At 39.2% G+C, this 17,630-nt stretch overlaps 2 protein-coding genes, 1 long non-coding RNA gene and 1 pseudogene across 4 annotated transcripts; 1 reads left to right on the top strand and 3 right to left on the bottom strand.

The window, feature by feature from the left end:
• Nucleotides 1-1,988: 1,988 nt before the first annotated feature.
• On the bottom strand, nt 1,989-5,197 carry LOC120000710 (annotated as a pseudogene).
• Nucleotides 5,198-5,281: 84 nt separating this feature from the next.
• LOC119999244 lies at nt 5,282-11,369 on the top strand. 2 transcript variants are annotated; one of them, XR_005468380.1, is made up of 6 exons: nt 5,282-5,497; nt 5,652-5,795; nt 9,053-9,199; nt 10,455-10,663; nt 10,755-10,892; nt 11,113-11,369. It is a non-coding gene; the product is annotated as an uncharacterized LOC119999244 (long non-coding RNA). The 2 variants fall into 2 exon arrangements; XR_005468379.1 differs by having other exon boundaries at nt 5,284-5,497; nt 5,652-5,774.
• On the bottom strand, nt 6,036-10,891 carry LOC119999243 (probable beta-D-xylosidase 7). Its single transcript, XM_038846714.1, has 6 exons — nt 10,436-10,891; nt 9,800-10,099; nt 9,552-9,721; nt 9,383-9,471; nt 8,209-8,973; nt 6,036-8,086 (listed from the first exon to the last, which is right to left on the bottom strand). The coding sequence occupies exons 1-6, from the start codon at nt 10,841-10,843 to the stop codon at nt 7,500-7,502; spliced, it is 2,319 nt and encodes a 772-aa protein (XP_038702642.1). The 5' UTR covers nt 10,844-10,891; the 3' UTR covers nt 6,036-7,499.
• A 734-nt stretch (nt 11,370-12,103) lies between the features above and the next one.
• On the bottom strand, nt 12,104-15,804 carry LOC119999825 (probable beta-D-xylosidase 7). The gene is made up of 6 exons (XM_038847584.1): nt 15,273-15,804; nt 14,880-15,179; nt 14,408-14,577; nt 14,219-14,316; nt 12,964-13,728; nt 12,104-12,839 (listed from the first exon to the last, which is right to left on the bottom strand). Exons 1-6 carry the CDS (start codon nt 15,678-15,680, stop codon nt 12,250-12,252), a joined length of 2,331 nt encoding a protein of 776 aa, XP_038703512.1. The 5' UTR covers nt 15,681-15,804; the 3' UTR covers nt 12,104-12,249.
• Between the last annotated feature and the right edge of the window lie 1,826 nt (nt 15,805-17,630).

Below are 17,630 nucleotides of genomic sequence, written 5' to 3'. Positions count from 1 at the left end.
ATAATCTAATTCGGATTTAAAACGGACAAACGTTTGTATTTGTACCCACATTTCGAAGATATAATTATGTCTAAAGTCTAAATCTGGGATCAATTCCGTGGTACCGACAATTTTCCCACCCCGCACCGTGCCGAATTTAGTACGGAAAAACGGTGTTGTTGCGGTGAGGGAGTCGGTCAACAGCAATGGCTAATCCAAACCCTAGATTCCGGTCACCGGTGTCTCAAAAAATCGGCCATGGCCCTGGGCTATTGGAGGCCACTGTTGCCCCTTGTATGCTTATCGGATCTGTTACTCTACCAGGAGTGGGCTTCAATTTCCTATTGCAAGATCGTGCCCTGAAAGGATCCCGATGATTATTCTAGGGGCATAGTTGGGGGCAAGCTCGGACGACTAGTTTCGTCTCAGTTAATGCTGTGGCATTGCTTTGTGACAACAATAAATTCCGGTTTCGTGCAGAAAAAGTGATAGAGAGGGAAAGCACAAATCTGAGACCAAGGTAACTTCTTTACTTGAATCCTCTAACTACCTTCTTTAGTGCTCTCTTTGATTCTCTCTTTTTTTGGTTGTCTCATTGGTTTTATGAACTTTATCATATTTGCTGTAGTTAAAATTTTGGCAAGTTTATTGTAGTTGATATATATTATGGTACTTGACTTCTAAAAGAAAATGTGGAAGGAAAAGGTTTTCTATTTTTCTTGAGTTTATAAAGTTTGTAGAATGTGAGTTACCTTCCTGGAAAATGTAGGCAAGTATATTCCCATTGTGATTATCTTCTCAAGACTTGGTTCAATAATTTTTGCATATTTTTGTGAGCAGTATGTGACCATGTGTGAGATTGCTGTGTCCATGTCTAAGGATTTGGTTGTTCTCAGTTTTTTTTCTCACCTCTAAGTTGACAACTCCCTGCTTTTCGTAGTTTACAGGTTCATTTTCAGTGCCCACACTCATGTGATATCACTCATTCAGATGGGGCTCATGAGATAACTGTTCCTGCCATGACATGGAAAGCAAAGGATGATCCTGGATTCTTGGTTGCCACCTTTCGCAAGGACAGAAAAGGAGTGAGTGTTAACTATTGCGCGTTTGATAGGGAATCTCATGTTCTGGCAGCCTATACCTCTCTTTTGGCTTCTTTTGTGGTGAAATGGTTTATATCAAAAACCCCTCATTCTGTATGTTTGATACGATAACAGTGGATTCTCACTTTGTACAATTTGTTGTGCATTAATCGTTGTATAAAAAATTTTCTGTGTACAAAGTTGAAGTCTTTTTTAACTTTCCTTTTCGAATAAAATGGAACTATTCTTCTCTGGTTAATATTTTATTAAGGATAAAATGGCTTCATGCTTTTCTTTTCTGGAAATGGAGCCACAACAAGGATCGTTGGTGGAACGGCCTAGCTCGTTTGCTGCCAAACACAAGTGAACATAATTCATTTTTAAGAGCAGCCAGTACATGTGAAAGTACTGGATTAAAGGGTCAGAATCTAGGACACTACTGACGGGCAGACTTCGGCGGCAACAGCACTGAGTAATAACTTGTTTAATGAGGTTAGCAAATGAGATAAATAATTTAGCCGGAGTGGTTCTGGTTTATAATACTTTTAAATAAATGCTTTTGGTTCAACTTGGGACTGTTTTGTTGACTGCTCTGTTAGAAGATTTTTATTTTTGGTTGGAATGAACGTTTACTGAAGATTTCATTCTATATATTAAGATTTTGATAAAAATAATCCATTTCATATAATCTTCAATTGATAAAATATTCTATTAACCTCTTTACGACCTTTGTTTATTTTTCCTTCTCTTTCAGTTTATGAACCTCGATTTTGTTAGCGTATTTCTTTGATTGCTTTTGTTGTTTCCTGTAGCCTGAGCTGGGGCATAGTTCAAACTTCTTTCTTTGAGTTTAATTTTGAAGTTCTTGAGTGCTTATTGTAAATGATCTTTTCTTAATCATTTCAGGCAGTATTCAATGACACATGATTGGCTGAAATGTATGAGGGTCGCATTTATTCAGGTTAGTCAAGTGAAAAGGCGACTAATACGGTGATTGAAACTACGCTATTCTAGAATACAGATCTAGTTCATGAGCAAGTAAATTGACTTTTAACAAAAGAGTCAAACTATGATGGTGATTGGATACTCTTCTTCGCCAACATTCAAGACTTGTGGGCCATCTTCGATGACCAACTTGCCTTCTTCATTAGCTATGCTGAGGTGCTCACAGGCATTTAGCTGAAATTTAATTTCGTATCTCTGCCCTGCTTTTAGTTTCACACTTTGGAATCCAATTAACTTTTTGATTGGCCTCCCACTTCCAAGTTTAGTCTGCTTCACAAATAACAATACAGGATGCTTTCCTGTGATTTCCCCATTGTTTTGGACTCCCACTGTTACTGAGAACTTCCTCTTTTCACAGAGTTCTGCACTCAACTCTGAAACTAATCTGAAACCAGCCACATTTGACTTCTCAAACACAGTTTTACCTGATATCTCTTTTAAGAACATGACGTTTGGGGTGATGGAGTTGAACTTATATGAATAATTCGAATAGCTCAGACCATAACCAAATTCAAAAACTTTGGGGCCTCTGTAGAACCTGTAAGTACGTCCCGGATAGCTTGAGTGTGGGTCAGGCCGCATCCTCATATCTGTCATGGGTACTTTGATGAAATCTCTTGGATACCAAGTCATTGGTAATCTCCCCCCTGCACACCAGGAAGAAATACTTCATCAGAGTATAGTTTAAAAGTAGTGTTTCTCTTCTTTCTCATTTTTAAAAAAATCAGGTACAATGTATATTTTCTACAGAGATTGTGAATTGAGTTTACCTGGATTATAGTCACCAAAGATAATTTCTGCTAGTGCAATAGCTCCTGCCTCACCAGGATAACCAGTCCACAAAATACTTCCAATGTTCTGATCGTACTTTGCAAAAGAGATGTCGACTGGACCTCCGCAAAGAAGAACCAGAACTACAGGCTTTTTTGCAACTTCTGCAACACTGGTTATGAGACTTTGTTGCTTACCTGGAAGCACTAAGTCCACACGATCATAGTCTTCCCTCTCTTGCGTTTGATCAAGTCCCATTACCAGCACAACTTGGTCCACCTCTTTCGCTATCTTTACTGCTTCTTTGATTGAAGCCGATGAGCATGTGACATTATTGCAGCCTGGATGATACCTGGTGGTCTTAATATAGCTCTGCAACACTTGTAATGGTGTCACAGACTTGCATGGGGGACCTTCATAGTTTCCCTGAAGTGTGTGCGCGACATTTGCATTAGGCCCTATAACTGCAAGGGACCTGGTCTTCAATTTTGAAAGTGGAAGGAGTTTAAGGTAGTTTTTCAGAAGGACAATGCCATCTCTAGCAGCTTCAAGGGCTAGATCCTGGTGCTTTCGAGAACATACTTGTTCTGGACCTATCTTACCAAAAGGCTGGCTGGTTGGATTGCCATTGAACAGTCCTAGCCTCATCCTGGTGGAAAAGAGGTTCTGGAGTGCTCTGTCAACTTCAGATTCAGGTAGTTTTTTCTGCTTTATTGCTGATTTTGTATGGTTACGCAAGTATGAACCACAGTTTACGTCCATTCCTGCAAATATGTAGCCAATTTATAACTCAAAATGAACTTTCTATGTATAAAATGATTGCTGGTAAAGATAACAGTGAGTTCCCTCTCCACAGCTGTTGTGAAATGTCATATTTGGTGGACTGCTGGAATATCCAACATCTGCAGAAGGGAACCATGGCCCAGTGATGCAGAAGACCTAGAGATTTTGTCTTGGGTAATTGGATTTCATCTTTTCCTTCTACAACTTTAGTAATGTATATGGTTAAAGCAGCTAGTCAAACAACTATAACGTTGAGCTAAGAGGAACAAGTACTGTACCAGCTTTAAGGACGTCTGCAACTGCATCCTCTGGTGATTTAGCATAATGTTGATCTTCATAGATAATGGAGACAGCGTCGCAGTCCGAGGTGATGTACCTAATAATCCCACCAGCAAGCAAAATATCCATGAGAGTCATCATTCATCACCAAAGTTCCACAAGTATAGTACTATATAGTTAGTTATTATGTATTCAATCAAATTACCCATTGAAGCCCCACTCTCCCCTAGCAGTTTCAGATAAGAGATTATGATTTGCACAGTTAGGAACACCGTTGAGACGATTATAAGCACACATTATTCCACTTGCTTTCCCTTCTTGTATGCAACTCCGGAACGGAGGTTGGTATGTGTCCGTCAAGTCTTGCAGAGTGACCTGTAGAAGATGGAGTGAAGATCATTTGAAATGCAAAACCTGAGGGAAGATTCTCTGCAATCCAGTTTTGCTGGATAAAATAGCAGATAGATTAAATGGACAATGAAGGGAACTTTGCTTTTGAGACATACATGGGCATCAAAGACAAACCGATTCACGCGGTTCCAGTTATCCAAATCATAACCAGTGAAGTGCTTACAACAAGCAGAAGCTTGAAGCTGCTCCCCAAGCTTTCCTCCTCCATAGGAGTCCCCTTGAATTCCTCTAACAAATGACACTGCATATGTTCCTACCATTAATGGATCTTCACCAGGTGTCTCTTGTCCTCTCCCCCATCTTGGATCTCTGTATATGTTGATGTTGGGTGCCCAAAATGTCATGCCTGTGGCTTGCCCAGCATTGTATATTGCTCTAGCTTCTGTTCCAATCGCCTTCACTCACATATATAATCACAGAAAACAATATAATCACGTTAAAGATCAAGACTTGACTTAATTTGTTTTAGTACATTTAACTCACTTACTTGGCCAATGCGATACCAAAGTTTGGTATCGAAAGAAGCTGCAGTGAGAATGACCTGAGGGAAACTTGTTGCCGCTTTAATGGTGCCATTGAAATGGATACCTTGACTCACATTGGCAACTTCTGCAACTCCATGTAAGGCCTCAGACCACCACTCATAGCCAGGGATGCCAAGGCGTGGAATCGGAGGAGCTGAATTGACAAGTTGGGTTACTTTTTCATCTAATGTAAGGTGAGAGACAAGATCTTGGACTCTCTGGCTGATGGGTAGGGTGGTATTGCAGAAAAGATACAGTTTTGTTGATGGGTTTGAAGAGTCACATGCATATGGAGGATGAGCCGAGTCCACAGTGATGAGTGTGAAGAGAAAGAGCAGTAATAGGAATCTCATTTTGACGTACTGTTGAGAAGAAATGTGCAGAGGGGGAGGGAGGAGAGATGCTATAAATTGGCACAAGTTGCAGGAAAAGGTAGTATCTTCGTTTCAATCTGAAGTCAAAATAGCCGTTGTGGTATGCATAGTAGCATATAAAAAATTCGCATATTTCTATGTGTTTGTGTGCACAAGCAAACAAAATAATGGATATGGTCCTAACTCCTATGTATGTATGCCTCACGTTCTCGACCACAACTGGACCCAAGTGGTATGGAAGCATAATATGGAGCCAATTATAGGAAACGGTGAAAATACATTATTAAAGGTCGAAAGCTGTTGCCGTGGACCCTTTCTTTTGTGTCATCACTGCAGAATTCCATTGTTTTAGTTCTTTCTTGGTCTAGTTGTAGATGGTTGAAGGACCCAGGAAAGTTATGAACTTTTAATCTTAATCTGGTACTGCCGTGTCTTTTCTGCAGGTCAAATTTTGCTGGAACTTGTAGAGATGTATTTTTGGAAGAGCCGAGGAGGTGACTAATATTTCAAGTAAAAGAGGTGCTCTGGGATTTGGGCACTAAAATCTCAATCACTGATCAGTGAAGGTAGGTGCACTGTCATACCAGGTAACTGCCAATGTTGATTTCTTTACTTCATCTCTGTTAGAATATATATATATATATAAGACATGAAATGCTCTAAGAGCTACCACAATGATTGCTTTTTAATGGCCCATGGATGGTGTTTGCTACATTGTTTAATGGACCATGTAAAAAAAATGCTTCCAAGTTCCAATGGTGCTAATTTATTGTTCCCATTTTGTTCGGCCAAGTATGGAGACATGGGACATGGTTGGCTCCAAACATGGGTCCCACTTAAACCACACTCACAACTACACCAAAAATCAATACTAGGACTCACCTCTATCATACTAAAAACCAAGTCAGCAAATTTACACCGTGTACCAATACATGTAATATTTCATTCTCATTCCCAGTCACCTTAGCAAAACATGTCTCCCAATACATTTTGTTGTCCCCAATAACATTGCACCATTGTGGTTACTCTAACCAGCAAGTTAGTTTATTGGGTTGAATAACAAAGTAGCTAATCTTAACATGGTATTGGAGTAGGAGATCTAGGATTCAAACCTTAACTTGCGCAATTTAAACTCCCATTTATTGTTGTCCCAAGTGTGTGCCTTTGTATGTTTATAGGATTCAAACCTTAACTTGCGCAATTTAAACTCTCATTTATTGTTGCCTCAAGTGTGTGCCTTTGTGTGTTTGTTGTAGTTGCCCCAATTGTGTGCATTTGTTGTTGCCCTAAGTGAGGGTCTTGCGTGAGTAGCTATAGTGTTGGGCCTCGTTTGTTATACATGTATTGGGTCGTCAAACTATCCAGCCCACACATGAAGGAGAATGTTAAAAAATATTTTAAACATGTGAAATGCCCAAACCCAACAAATTAACTTATTGGGTTGAATGAGAAAGTAGCTAATTTTAACATTCTCTTTTTAAGTTACTCACCAAATAATTGTGTGCAACATGGATATATTTTATTTTATATTTTCTCTTTAGATCGCAATGAAAATATTGCAAGATATCATTATCCTCTCTCCCATCTAAAACATTACACTACTTTTCTTTTCCAATGAAGTACATAACTATTATGGATCTTTCACCCAAGCAACTGTTTTCTGTCAGTGTCTACCGCATATTCCAAACTTGTTGGTGCTATCAACTGGATGAATCATTGCACTAATTAAAGTATTAGTCGTTTTAGTTTGAGATGCTTGTGGATGCGTGGATGCGTCTTTACATCCAAAGGTATTGTCCGCTTTGGGGCACCTCTAAGGGCATTCTTACCCCCTCGATTTCAGGAAATTATCCCGCCTCCCACATTCGAACCAATAATCTCTTTCTTTGGGAGAGTGAATCCATAATGATCTAGGGGAAACAATCCATTGCTTGACATTTCAATTTGCTCTGTTTAAAGCTAATCTACATTCATGCAGAGTTTTAGCATGCACAATTGATTCCTCTGTGCTTTCTAGAGTATATTTTGTAAGAGATTTTTTCAATCATTTTAGGCCATTAGTTAGGCAACTGCGACACTCAGCATTTTATTCAGCTCAGGTAAGTGAAATATCAACCCAGGGCTCTAGAGTTGGCACCCTGGTTGAGTGATAGCCACCCTGACTCCCTCATCATAAAGTCTAGGTTCAAACCCACCCTTTTACCCAAACGTTTGCTCACCAAAAGAGAAAAAAGATAAAAAGTACAAGATAAAATTCTAGTTCATGACTGGTAAATTGGCTTGTTACAATATCAATCAACTGTGATATTGATGGTGTACTCTTCTTTTCCAACACTCAAGATACGGGTTCCACCTTCAACTACCGGCAAACCGTTTTCATTAGCTGTGCCGAGGAGCTCACAGAGATTAAACTGAAATCTAACTCTGCTATTACGCCCTGGATCTAGTTTCACTATTTGAAATCCGATTAACTGTTTAATTGGCATCCCATGTCTAGGTTTTCCGAACCTTATATATGGCAATACTGCATGCTTTCCTGCTAGTGGCCCATGATTTGTTACGATAATAATTATAAAGAATCCTCTACAACTTCCGTGATTTAGCTCTGAGACTAAGACATGACTGGTTCCATTCGTCATCTCATTCATTTTCTTACTTGATGTCTGTTTTAAGTTGATTCTGTTTGGAATGACTGAGTGGATCTTATAGGAATACTTTGAGTAGCTAAGACCATAACCAAACTCGAAAACTTTGGACCCTCCATAGAACCTGTAAGTGCGTCCAGGATATTGTTTTTCTGGTTTAGGCCGCATCCTCATGTCTGTCATCGGTATTGAAATGAAATCTTTTGGATACCAAGTCATTGGTAACCTTCCCCCTGCAAGAGGAAGAAAGCAGTTTTAGAGTCTAATTTCAAGCTGTGAAACTCTTCTTCTTCTTTTTCATGTTTTCTCATGAAAATGGTTCTATTTTTTTTAAGAGATTGAAACTTGAGTTTACCTGGATTGTGGTCACCAAAGATAATTTTTGCAAGTGCAGTACCTCCAGCCTCACCCGGATAACCAGCCCACAAAATGCTTCCGATGTTCATATCATACTTCGCAAAATTTATGTCAATTGGCCCCCCACAAACAAGCACAAGAACAACAGGATTCTTTGCTGCTTTTGCAACTTGGGTTATGAGATTTCGTTGTTCACCTGGAAGTTCCAACTTTTCGCGGTCGATGCTTTCAGATTCCTGAGATTGATCCAATCCCATAACCAAAATAACTTGATCTGCTTTTTTAGCTAGGTCTTCTGCTATGTCGATTGAAGCCGATGCACATGCAACATCATTACACCCTGGATGATACTCAGTGTCCTCAATATAGCCTTTCAAGGCTTGAAATATTGTCACAGATATGCATGGAGGACCTTCGTAGTTTCCCAAAAGAGTGTGCGCGTTATCTGCATTGGGGCCTATAACTGCAAGGGATGTGGTCTTCGATTGTGAAAATGGAAGGAGTTGGCGAGAATTCTTCAGAAGGACAATGCCATCTTGAGCAGCGTCAAGAGCTAGTTGTTGGTGCATCTCAGAACATACTTTTTCTGGACCTATATTACCGTAAGCATGGCTGGTTGGATCACCATCGAACAGTCCCAGCCTCATCCTGACAGAGAAGAGATTGGAGATTGCTCTGTCAATTTGAAGTTGATCTAGTTTATTTTTATCCATTGCTAATTTGGTATATTCACTCAAAGTTGAACCACAATCCAAATCCAATCCTGCACATGCCAGTCAATTTGAAAGTCATATTGAATGGCGAAACTATGAATTTAATGATTGTTTTTGTTTATCTTTCAGGGGAAGGGGATTCGAACGTTGCTCCAAATACAAGTGATCAAGGGTTCCTTTTAAAGTTCAAAAACCAATTTGCTTCTCCATAGCTGTTGTGGAAGCTCATGCCGTGTGCAGCATGGTGCTCCATATGTCCTAGAGATTTCAACTCTGGTAATTGGCTTTCAATTTTCATCAATTGGTTTTACAACTTTAGTGATTGAAATAGCTACTTATTGGAGATATTATATAAAGTTGCATGAGGAGATGTTATCTTCTGCTCAATGATATGATTATGGAGAAAGAAAGCCAACCAAACAACTATGACATTAGCTTTATAAAAGAGAACAACTATACCAGCTTTTATGGCGTCTGCAACTGCTTCTTCAGTTGAATTAGCATAAGTTAACATAGTAGCGACTGCATCACAGTCCGAGACAATGTACCTAATAATTTTTCCATTAAGTAAGAGAGCCTTAGTCATTCTTAATCACCAAATAGATCATCATCAATTCAATCAATTTACCCATCGAAACCCCACTGTTCCCTGACTTGGTTGGTCAAGTGATCACGGTCTGCACAGTTTGGGACTCCATTAACACGATTATAAGCACACATTAGTCCACTGGCTTTTCCATCTTGTATGCAACTCTTGAAAGGCGGGTTGTATGTGTCTGCCAAGTCCTGCAAACTTACCTGCACAAAAAAAACAGTGCCAAATTTGAAGACAAAGTGGGACACAAATTTTGTAAAAAAATAGAAAATTAGACTTACAATGGCATTAAATGTAAACCGATCCACTTTTCCCCATTTTTCCAAATGGTAGGCTGTGAAGTGCTTACAGCAAGCAGAAGCTTGAAGAGTATCTTCTAGCTTCTCTCCTTCAAAGCTGTACCCTTGAATTCCTCTCACAAATGACACTCCATACTTGCTTGCTACTAACGGATCTTCACCTGCTGTCTCCTGCGCTCTCCCCCATCTTGGATCTATGACTATGTTGATGTTTGGTGACCAAAATGTCAATCCCGACGCTTCTCCAGCGTTGTATAATGCTCTAGCTTCTATCCCAATTGCCTTCATATAGACATAGCAACATTATGGACAGAAGTCTGTTTGGTTTGGAAAATATTTATTATGTTTACAGTTTCAGTTTCTTAGTTTGTAAAAAATGGATTTAGTTAGATTTAGAAAATGGAGGAAAACAAGGATTTCTTCGTTTTCTTTTTTCCTAGAAAATGTATCTTATATTTCCTTAAAAACAGGCTCACAGAACGGAGACCAAACACGTTCTGATTGATGTTTTCTGCTTCCATGGAAAGGGAAAACAGAAAACAGTCAAACCAAATGGCTAAAAATGATTCATATAAGCAGCTGAATAACATAGACTTGCAGGTTGAAGTAGAGACTAACCTGGCCAATTTTATACCAGAGATTTTCATCAAAAGAAGCTGCAGTGAGAATCACTTGAGGAAAACTAGTCACTTGCAGAATGCGTCCAACGAGATGGATACCTTGCTCATATGAATTCACAGTAACACCATGTAAGGCCTCAGACCACCAGTTATACGCGGGGATGCCGAGTCGGTCAATTGCAGGGGCCGAGGCACTGAGTTGGGCTATCTTTTCATCTAAAGTGAGGTGTGTCACAAGGTTTTTGACTCTCTTCTTTATGGGTTTATGTTTGTCACAAAAACTGTAGTATGTTGCTGATTGTCTAGACGGATCACAGGCATGTGGAGGAGCATCTGATTCAACAGCAATGAAGAGTGTAGAAATGTGTAGGAGTTGAAAAAGACAGAGCAGCATTAGCAATCTCATTTTGCAGACTGTGTTAAATGCAGAAATAAGCACAATTTAAAGAAAGAAGGTAGCATCAGTATTGATTTTATCTCAAGACAAAAACAGCTAGAAGCTAGTTGTGCCTTGTTCCATCTATAATTCTATTATAAAAGTGTTTTCGAATTTACGTATTCGGATTGTTTATATTTCTTGTTCCTTGCATCTTTGATTTCTTCGCTTTCTTTGTTCCATAGACATTGTAATCTGGGTTGAAATTTGAATGGAATTAAATTGTGTTTCACATGCAGTGACAGGTTGGAAGACTTGAAGCTGGAATTTTCTGGCCTGCACAATGCGCAGAGTGCCTCAACAAATAGAATTCCTACTTTCCTAGAATAAAGATGAATAAATGGTGAGAAAAACATGGAAACATGTTTATATACTGAGAGATGTTGCAGCGATTGTTTTGTTGTAGTGAAGCCGGGGAAACCATTTCTCTTGTCCTGTGGCATGACTGTAGAATACTAGAAAATCCAATATTCAGTTGTTTTAGTTCTTTCTCAGTTTTTCATCTTTCCACCTTGTTTTTATGGTTTTTTTTTTTCTCTTCCTACTTATTTCAATAAATTTTCGGTGGATTTATCCCTCTCTGTCTCCTCGTGAGTTCTTGAGATTCCTCTTATTAGGGGTTGTTGTGGTTGTTTCCGGTCAGTTTTGGAAGCATCGAGTGCCAAACCAACACGGTTGGGTTTTTGCACAAATCATAATCGAAAACCGACCAATGATAAATGTGATATTAGCTAAAACCGATCAATCGATTTAGGTTTTTTTTTTTAAAAAATTATGTATAATATACATAACACTAACGAATATATACATATATATAGAAATTCTCTTATGTGGATCAATTTTATGGATTTTTTTTCAACCATAGATGTGATGGGTCACATAATAAATAGATGATATCCCCACTTATCTCTCCTTATGGGCTTCTTTATACAACAGATCCACAAAGTTGGGTGCTTGGGCGAGCTTTGGACGTCAATAGCTCGATCTTTTTAGTGTCTGGATTCTTATGGGTGGAATGTATGACGGTGCAACAATCTCCCACATATAAGATGCTTCCGTTACTATTCGGAGTCTTCAAGTCAATACAACCTTTTCTAAACTTTTCGCCCTTTTCGTTTACTGTTAGCTCTTTGGTTGAATTTCTTTCCAACTGTTAGTCGGGTTCTTAAACTCTTTCAAGGGTAGATCTATATGTAGATCAAATGGGCGCGCATTCATTGAGAATTGCAATCGCCCCCACCCCAGGAACGCCTCTGGTATCTTTATTTACGTCAGTAAGGCAATACAAACATACTTTGACCATATTCCAGAGTTCATCTATGTGGTAGCAGTGGCTATAAACAAGTTAAATCTTTATTTTATTTTATTTTTGCAGATTAAACAATGATAGAAATTGGGTGTTCATCACCTCCTGTGGCCAAGAAATGTGTTCCTTCTTCCATGACCATCAGACCATCTTCATTAGCTCTGCTAAGGTGTTCACAGGGGCTCAACTCGACTTCGATTTCAGCTCTTTCTCCTGGGCTTAAAATGACACTTTTGAAACCCACCAACTGTTTTCTTGGCCTTCCATTTCCATGCTTTGCCTGCCTTGCAAAAACCAATACCGGATGCTTACCTGCCATATCCCCATGGTTTTCAACTCCAATAAAAACTGGGAACTTTTGTTTTTCACAGAACTCTGTACCCAGTTCCGAAACTGACAAATAACGTACTGAATCAGACTTGTCAATTTTGTACGTTGCCAGGGACTGATTCAAGTATAGTGTACTTTTGGAGACAGATTTGAACTCGTAAGTATACTTGGAGTAGCTGAGGCCGTGGCCAAATTCAAACACACTGTCTCCTGTGTAGAACCTGTGAGTTCGCCCGGGATAGTCTGAAGATGGTTCAGGCCGCATCCTCATGTCCGTCATTGGTACTTTGACGAATTCTTGAGGATACCAGGTCATCGGTAATCTTCCTCCTGTGAGTAAAATGTTGTTCAGCATCAAGAAAAAAAAATCAGAGAATTGTACAACTCATTATTCTTAAATACAACATAAAGAAGGAAATATTTAATCTCTTTTTCAGACAGTTATCAAATAAACCTGGATTGTGGTCACCAAAGATGATTTCGGCTAGGGCGATCCCTCCAGCTTCACCAGGATAACCAGCCCACAAAATGCTTCCAATTTTAATATCATGCTTCGCAAAGGACACATCAACAGGACCTCCACAAATCAGCACCAGAACAATTGGTTCTTTCGCAGCTTTGGCAACGCTGGTAATGAGATTTTGTTGCATACCAGGAAGCACCAAATCCACACGATCAAGCTCCTCTCTCTCTTGTGTTTGGTCCAATCCCATTATTAACACCACAAAATCTGCACTTTTTGCTATGTCTACTGCCTTGTCGATTGCCGCTGATGAGCACTGAACCGTATCACATCCCGGGTGGTAAACAGTGTCTTTAACATAACCCTGCAATGCTTGCAATGGTGTCACAAATTTGCAAGGAGGGCCAGCATAGTTTCCAAGGAGTGTCTGTCCTGAATTGGCATTAGGGCCGATTACAGCAAGAGACATTGTTTTGGATTTCGAAAGAGGAAGGAGTTTTGCCGAGTTCTTTAGAAGGACAATGCCGTTTCGGGCAGCCTCAAGAGCTAGTATTTGGTGCTCTTGGGAGCAAACTTGGTCTGGACCAATGTTACCAAAAGGCTGTGCAGATGGATTTCCATTGAAAAGGCCTAATCTCATTCTGACAGAGAACAGATTGTGAAGAGCTCTGTCAATTTCAGATTCAGGAAGTTTATTCTGGTCCACTGCTGATCTAGCATGCTTTTGCAAGTAGGATCCACAGTTGACATCCATGCCTGACAAACGTTTATGACACCAAAAGTTAAGAGAGTAACAGTAATCTTATTATTTTCATCAAGTCTTCACTATTGAAGAATCTTTTATTGCTCACCTGCTTTATAGCTAACTAGGTAAAAATGAAACCAATTTGAAGTTAATTATCTCCCCAACAGCCTATCTCCACTCAAAATATTACAATTCATCAATAAGGAATAACAGATAAAGGGTTAAGCAGGCAACATGAAGAGATGGAAGTATGTCAAGGACAACATTATTTGACGCTGACTACGAAATAGGTGAAGGACAAGAGGCCTCATTCATAACAAGGTTCCAATTACCAACCAAAATAGTACTTAGTTGAAAGATTAAGTTAATATGTGGGCAATGCACGAAACGACACGACAAGAAGAAATCATAAACTTGGGACCAAAGGCCAAAGACTAGAGAAGCAGATGCACATGCAACAAAAGTAGCATCAAAGTAATAAGGTCCCACAGGGCACAATACCAGCTTTAAGCACATCAACAACAGCATCTTCCGGTGATTTAGCATATCCTTGATCATCATGGATGATGGAGACCGCATCACAGTCAGATGCAATGTACCTGATGATATATTTACCATAAACCAATAATGTAACAACTCGAATTACTACAATATCCTTCACCTAAATTTATTGAGAATAAGAAGAAATACCCGTGAAAATCCCATTGGCGTCTGGCAATATTGGACAAGAGGTTGTAGTCTGCACAGCTGGGGACTCCATTAACACGGTTATAAGCACACATTATACCACTAGCTCTTGCTTTCTGTATGCAACTCTGGAATGGAGGCTGATAGGTATCTGCCAAATCTTGCATAGTGACCTAATGCAAAATGGTAAAGCAACAGCAAAAAAAGGGAAGATAAGAAGTATACATCATAAGTAGATCATAAAGTGAATTGACTATAGAAAAAGAAAAACCCCAATTTTCTCCCCTAGGCGGCTACATAGATACCTTTTTTATCTTGAACAATGAACGTCAATTTTAAGGCATATTAACAATGAAGCAAAACCCATTGAAGCAGCAACAATCTCATAAAGACTACAAGGATGTTCCAAAAACCCAACAGTAGCAAAAGCAAAAGAGAGAAGAAAACAAAGCAAGCCAATTTGTCTGAGACTTACACGAGCATCAAAAACAAAACGGTTCACGCCCTTCCAGTTGTCCAAATCATAAGCTGTAAAATGCTTACAACAAGCAGATGCTTGAAGATGCCCTTGAAGCTTCCCTCCTTCAAAAGCATCTCCTTGAACCCCTCTCACATACGACACCGCATACTTTCCTGTAACCAATGGATCCTCTCCAGGAGTCTCCTGTCCTCTCCCCCATCTTGGGTCCCTAAAAATGTTGATGTTCGGAGCCCAAAACGTCATGCCCTCAGCTTGCCCCGCATTGTATATCCCTCTAGCTTCCTTTCCAATCGCCTTTATTCGCTCATAAAAAAAAAAAAATTGAAGAATAAATACCCAGCACAGTGAATAACATAAAATTTACAAGGTAGGTTTGAAGTTAATCACCAGGCCGATGCGATACCACTGATAGGCGTCAAAAGAAGCGGCAGTGAGGATGACTTGAGGGAAGCTTGTGGCAGCCTTGATATTGCCATTGAAACGGATGCCCCGACCCACATTGGCAACACCATGTAATGCCTCGGACCACCACTCATAACCCGGGATACCGAGTCGGGGAATCGGTGGGGCAGAGCTGACGAGTTGTGAGATTTTCTCGTCTAAAGTGAGTCTACAGACAAGGTCCCGGGCTCTCTGTATAATGGGAAGTGTAGCCTTGCAAAAAATGTAGGAACTTGTTGATGGGTCTGAAGGGTCACAAGAAAATGGAGGCTGGTCGGTTGAGTCGACTGGGGCTAGTAGTAGAGTGAAGAAAGTGAGCATCCATGGCCATGGGAGGAGTTTTTTGTTTCTCATTTTTGTTGAACTTTGGGAAAGCAATGATGAACTTCTTTAAGAGGAGCAACTGAACCAGTGGATTGAAGCTACTAATGAGGAGACAATAATGTGACTTTTAACATATATGACGGCATAGGCCATATCTAACCCTTATGGGTTTATTGTCCCCGGCCCATCTCAGCCCATTGGATTCAATCTTCGGCGTTGCTACCAAAAAATGTAGTGCAGTTGGGCCCAAAATCAGAACCTTTTGGGCTAGTGAATTTATCATGTCAGCGCCCAAAAAATGTAGTGCACATTCTCACGTCAGCTTCTACACTCGATATATTAGTGCCACATGGAATTTAGTGATTTAAGTTAATTTTAAATAAAAACAAGTTTGATTGGAGTTATTGTTGCCGTGAGAGATTCATCTCTCTGTCTATCGCATGCCTCTTCTTATCCCTATTCTGGATTGAGACGAAAACTAACAGACGATTCATGCATCAAAGAGAGCGCCACGATTCATGTACCAAAGAATGAGATAAATTTGAAATGCAGTAAATTCCTTCATGAAGGTTCGAATCATAATTTTTCAAACGCTTTTTCAGAGTTCTGCATAAAAAGGGACAAAATCGATTCGCAAGTTTAGGTTCATGTATTTACTCTTCTTGCCCTCAATTTGATTGCAACTCAAGCAAACTTATGCTCGAGACCCTGGACAGATAAATGAAAAGAGAGACAGAGAGCGTGGCGATGCATGGATCTGAACGGGATGGCTGAGCGAGTGGACACTTACGGTGGAACGAGAAGACCGAAAATATAATTTGGCCATGAAGTCGGAAGAGAATGATACTCTTTATGATAAAAGAGTATGAGCGAAACATGAATCTGTGGTCGTGATTGATTTCGACCTCCATTTTGGGGGTTCTATAGATGTAATCGAAGGACGGACCAAGCGTTGCATGTGGAAAATGCATGAATCTCCCTGGATTCATCTACCCAGTCAATAACTGCTAGAACGCTCAGGAAAATACCCTAATCGATGAATGGATGAGAACATCCGGATGAAAGAAGAGGCGAATAGGGGAATTGTAATTAACTAGTTGCATGCTCGCGCTTCACGCGACACATAATTAATTTGAAAAATAAAGATTTTTGATAATTTTTCGATACTTTGTTATCATGATGAACAACAGAGCTTGAATTATAGAAAATGGAGATAATTGTGAGAGAACAAATAACTACAATACCTTTTTCTCAATATGTTAAGAAATAATTTTCTAAGAGGGAGCGAAAAATTTGATGCATAAGAAAAAAATATGCTCAGAGTTTAGTAATTTTTATTTGCGCTGTTTTTTTCTCCAAAGTAGCAAAGGTCACCAAGAACATGTGTATGGACAACATTCTATGCATAATAGTAAATGGACAAATCATGAATGTCATTCTAAACCTGAGTACTCAGTAGCGTCAACAAAGCGAAAATATGTATCCCCATTTATTCACGCAACTAAAAGGTAAAACTAAAAGGTTTTTAAAAGTGACCAAGTTTGAAGTGTAATACATTTCACAAAGATTTTAATTATAATGGGAGTACATTAAGTAGCAAGATAATAGCATTGCTATATATAACAAGACATTATTGAATTGTAACATACGGTTGATCACATGAAGCGGAAAATGCGTGATGATTGAAAGTGTTTCTTAATACAACTTCAATTTAATTTAATTTAATTTTATTACATGTGACGAGTTCGAGCCATATAGAAGCAAATGTGACAGCTTCTAAAGCACTTTAGTATTTTGTAATACACTTATCTTAATTATATGATTATGATCGTTCAATTGCTTAGTCGTTATTTTTCATTATTTTACATCTTTTATCACTTTTTGTTGTTCCTAATAGTATTTATGCACATTTAATTAGTTATCATTGATTTTCTCGTAATTAACATCTTTAATATTATGTTTATTTAATTTTTGACGGGT

Source organism: Tripterygium wilfordii, chromosome 6 (assembly GCF_013401445.1).
Source record: "Tripterygium wilfordii isolate XIE 37 chromosome 6, ASM1340144v1, whole genome shotgun sequence".
Taxonomy (NCBI): Eukaryota; Viridiplantae; Streptophyta; class Magnoliopsida; order Celastrales; family Celastraceae; genus Tripterygium; species Tripterygium wilfordii.
The sequence above is the reverse complement of the archived record's forward strand: the minus strand, read 5'-3'. Positions and strand labels throughout refer to the sequence as shown.

What these genes read in the sequence shown, in the direction of transcription:
- LOC119999243 (XM_038846714.1), bottom strand. Translation starts at nt 10,843, where the DNA reads ATGAGATTGCTAATGCTGCTCTGTCTTTTTCAACTCCTACACATTTCT. An exon ending in GGTTTACATTTAATGCCATT is followed by an intron (nt 9,722 to 9,799) that starts GTAAGTCTAATT and finishes TTTTTTGTGCAG; the next exon opens with GTAAGTTTGCAGGACTTGGC. An exon ending in TGCAGACGCCATAAAAGCTG is followed by an intron (nt 8,974 to 9,382) that starts GTATAGTTGTTC and finishes TGGCATGTGCAG; the next exon opens with GATTGGATTTGGATTGTGGT.
- LOC119999825 (XM_038847584.1), bottom strand. Translation starts at nt 15,680, where the DNA reads ATGAGAAACAAAAAACTCCTCCCATGGCCATGGATGCTCACTTTCTTC. An exon ending in AGTGGTATCGCATCGGCCTG is followed by an intron (nt 15,180 to 15,272) that starts GTGATTAACTTC and finishes GAGCGAATAAAG; the next exon opens with GCGATTGGAAAGGAAGCTAG. An exon ending in CTTTGGTGACCACAATCCAG is followed by an intron (nt 12,840 to 12,963) that starts GTTTATTTGATA and finishes TTTTACTCACAG; the next exon opens with GAGGAAGATTACCGATGACC.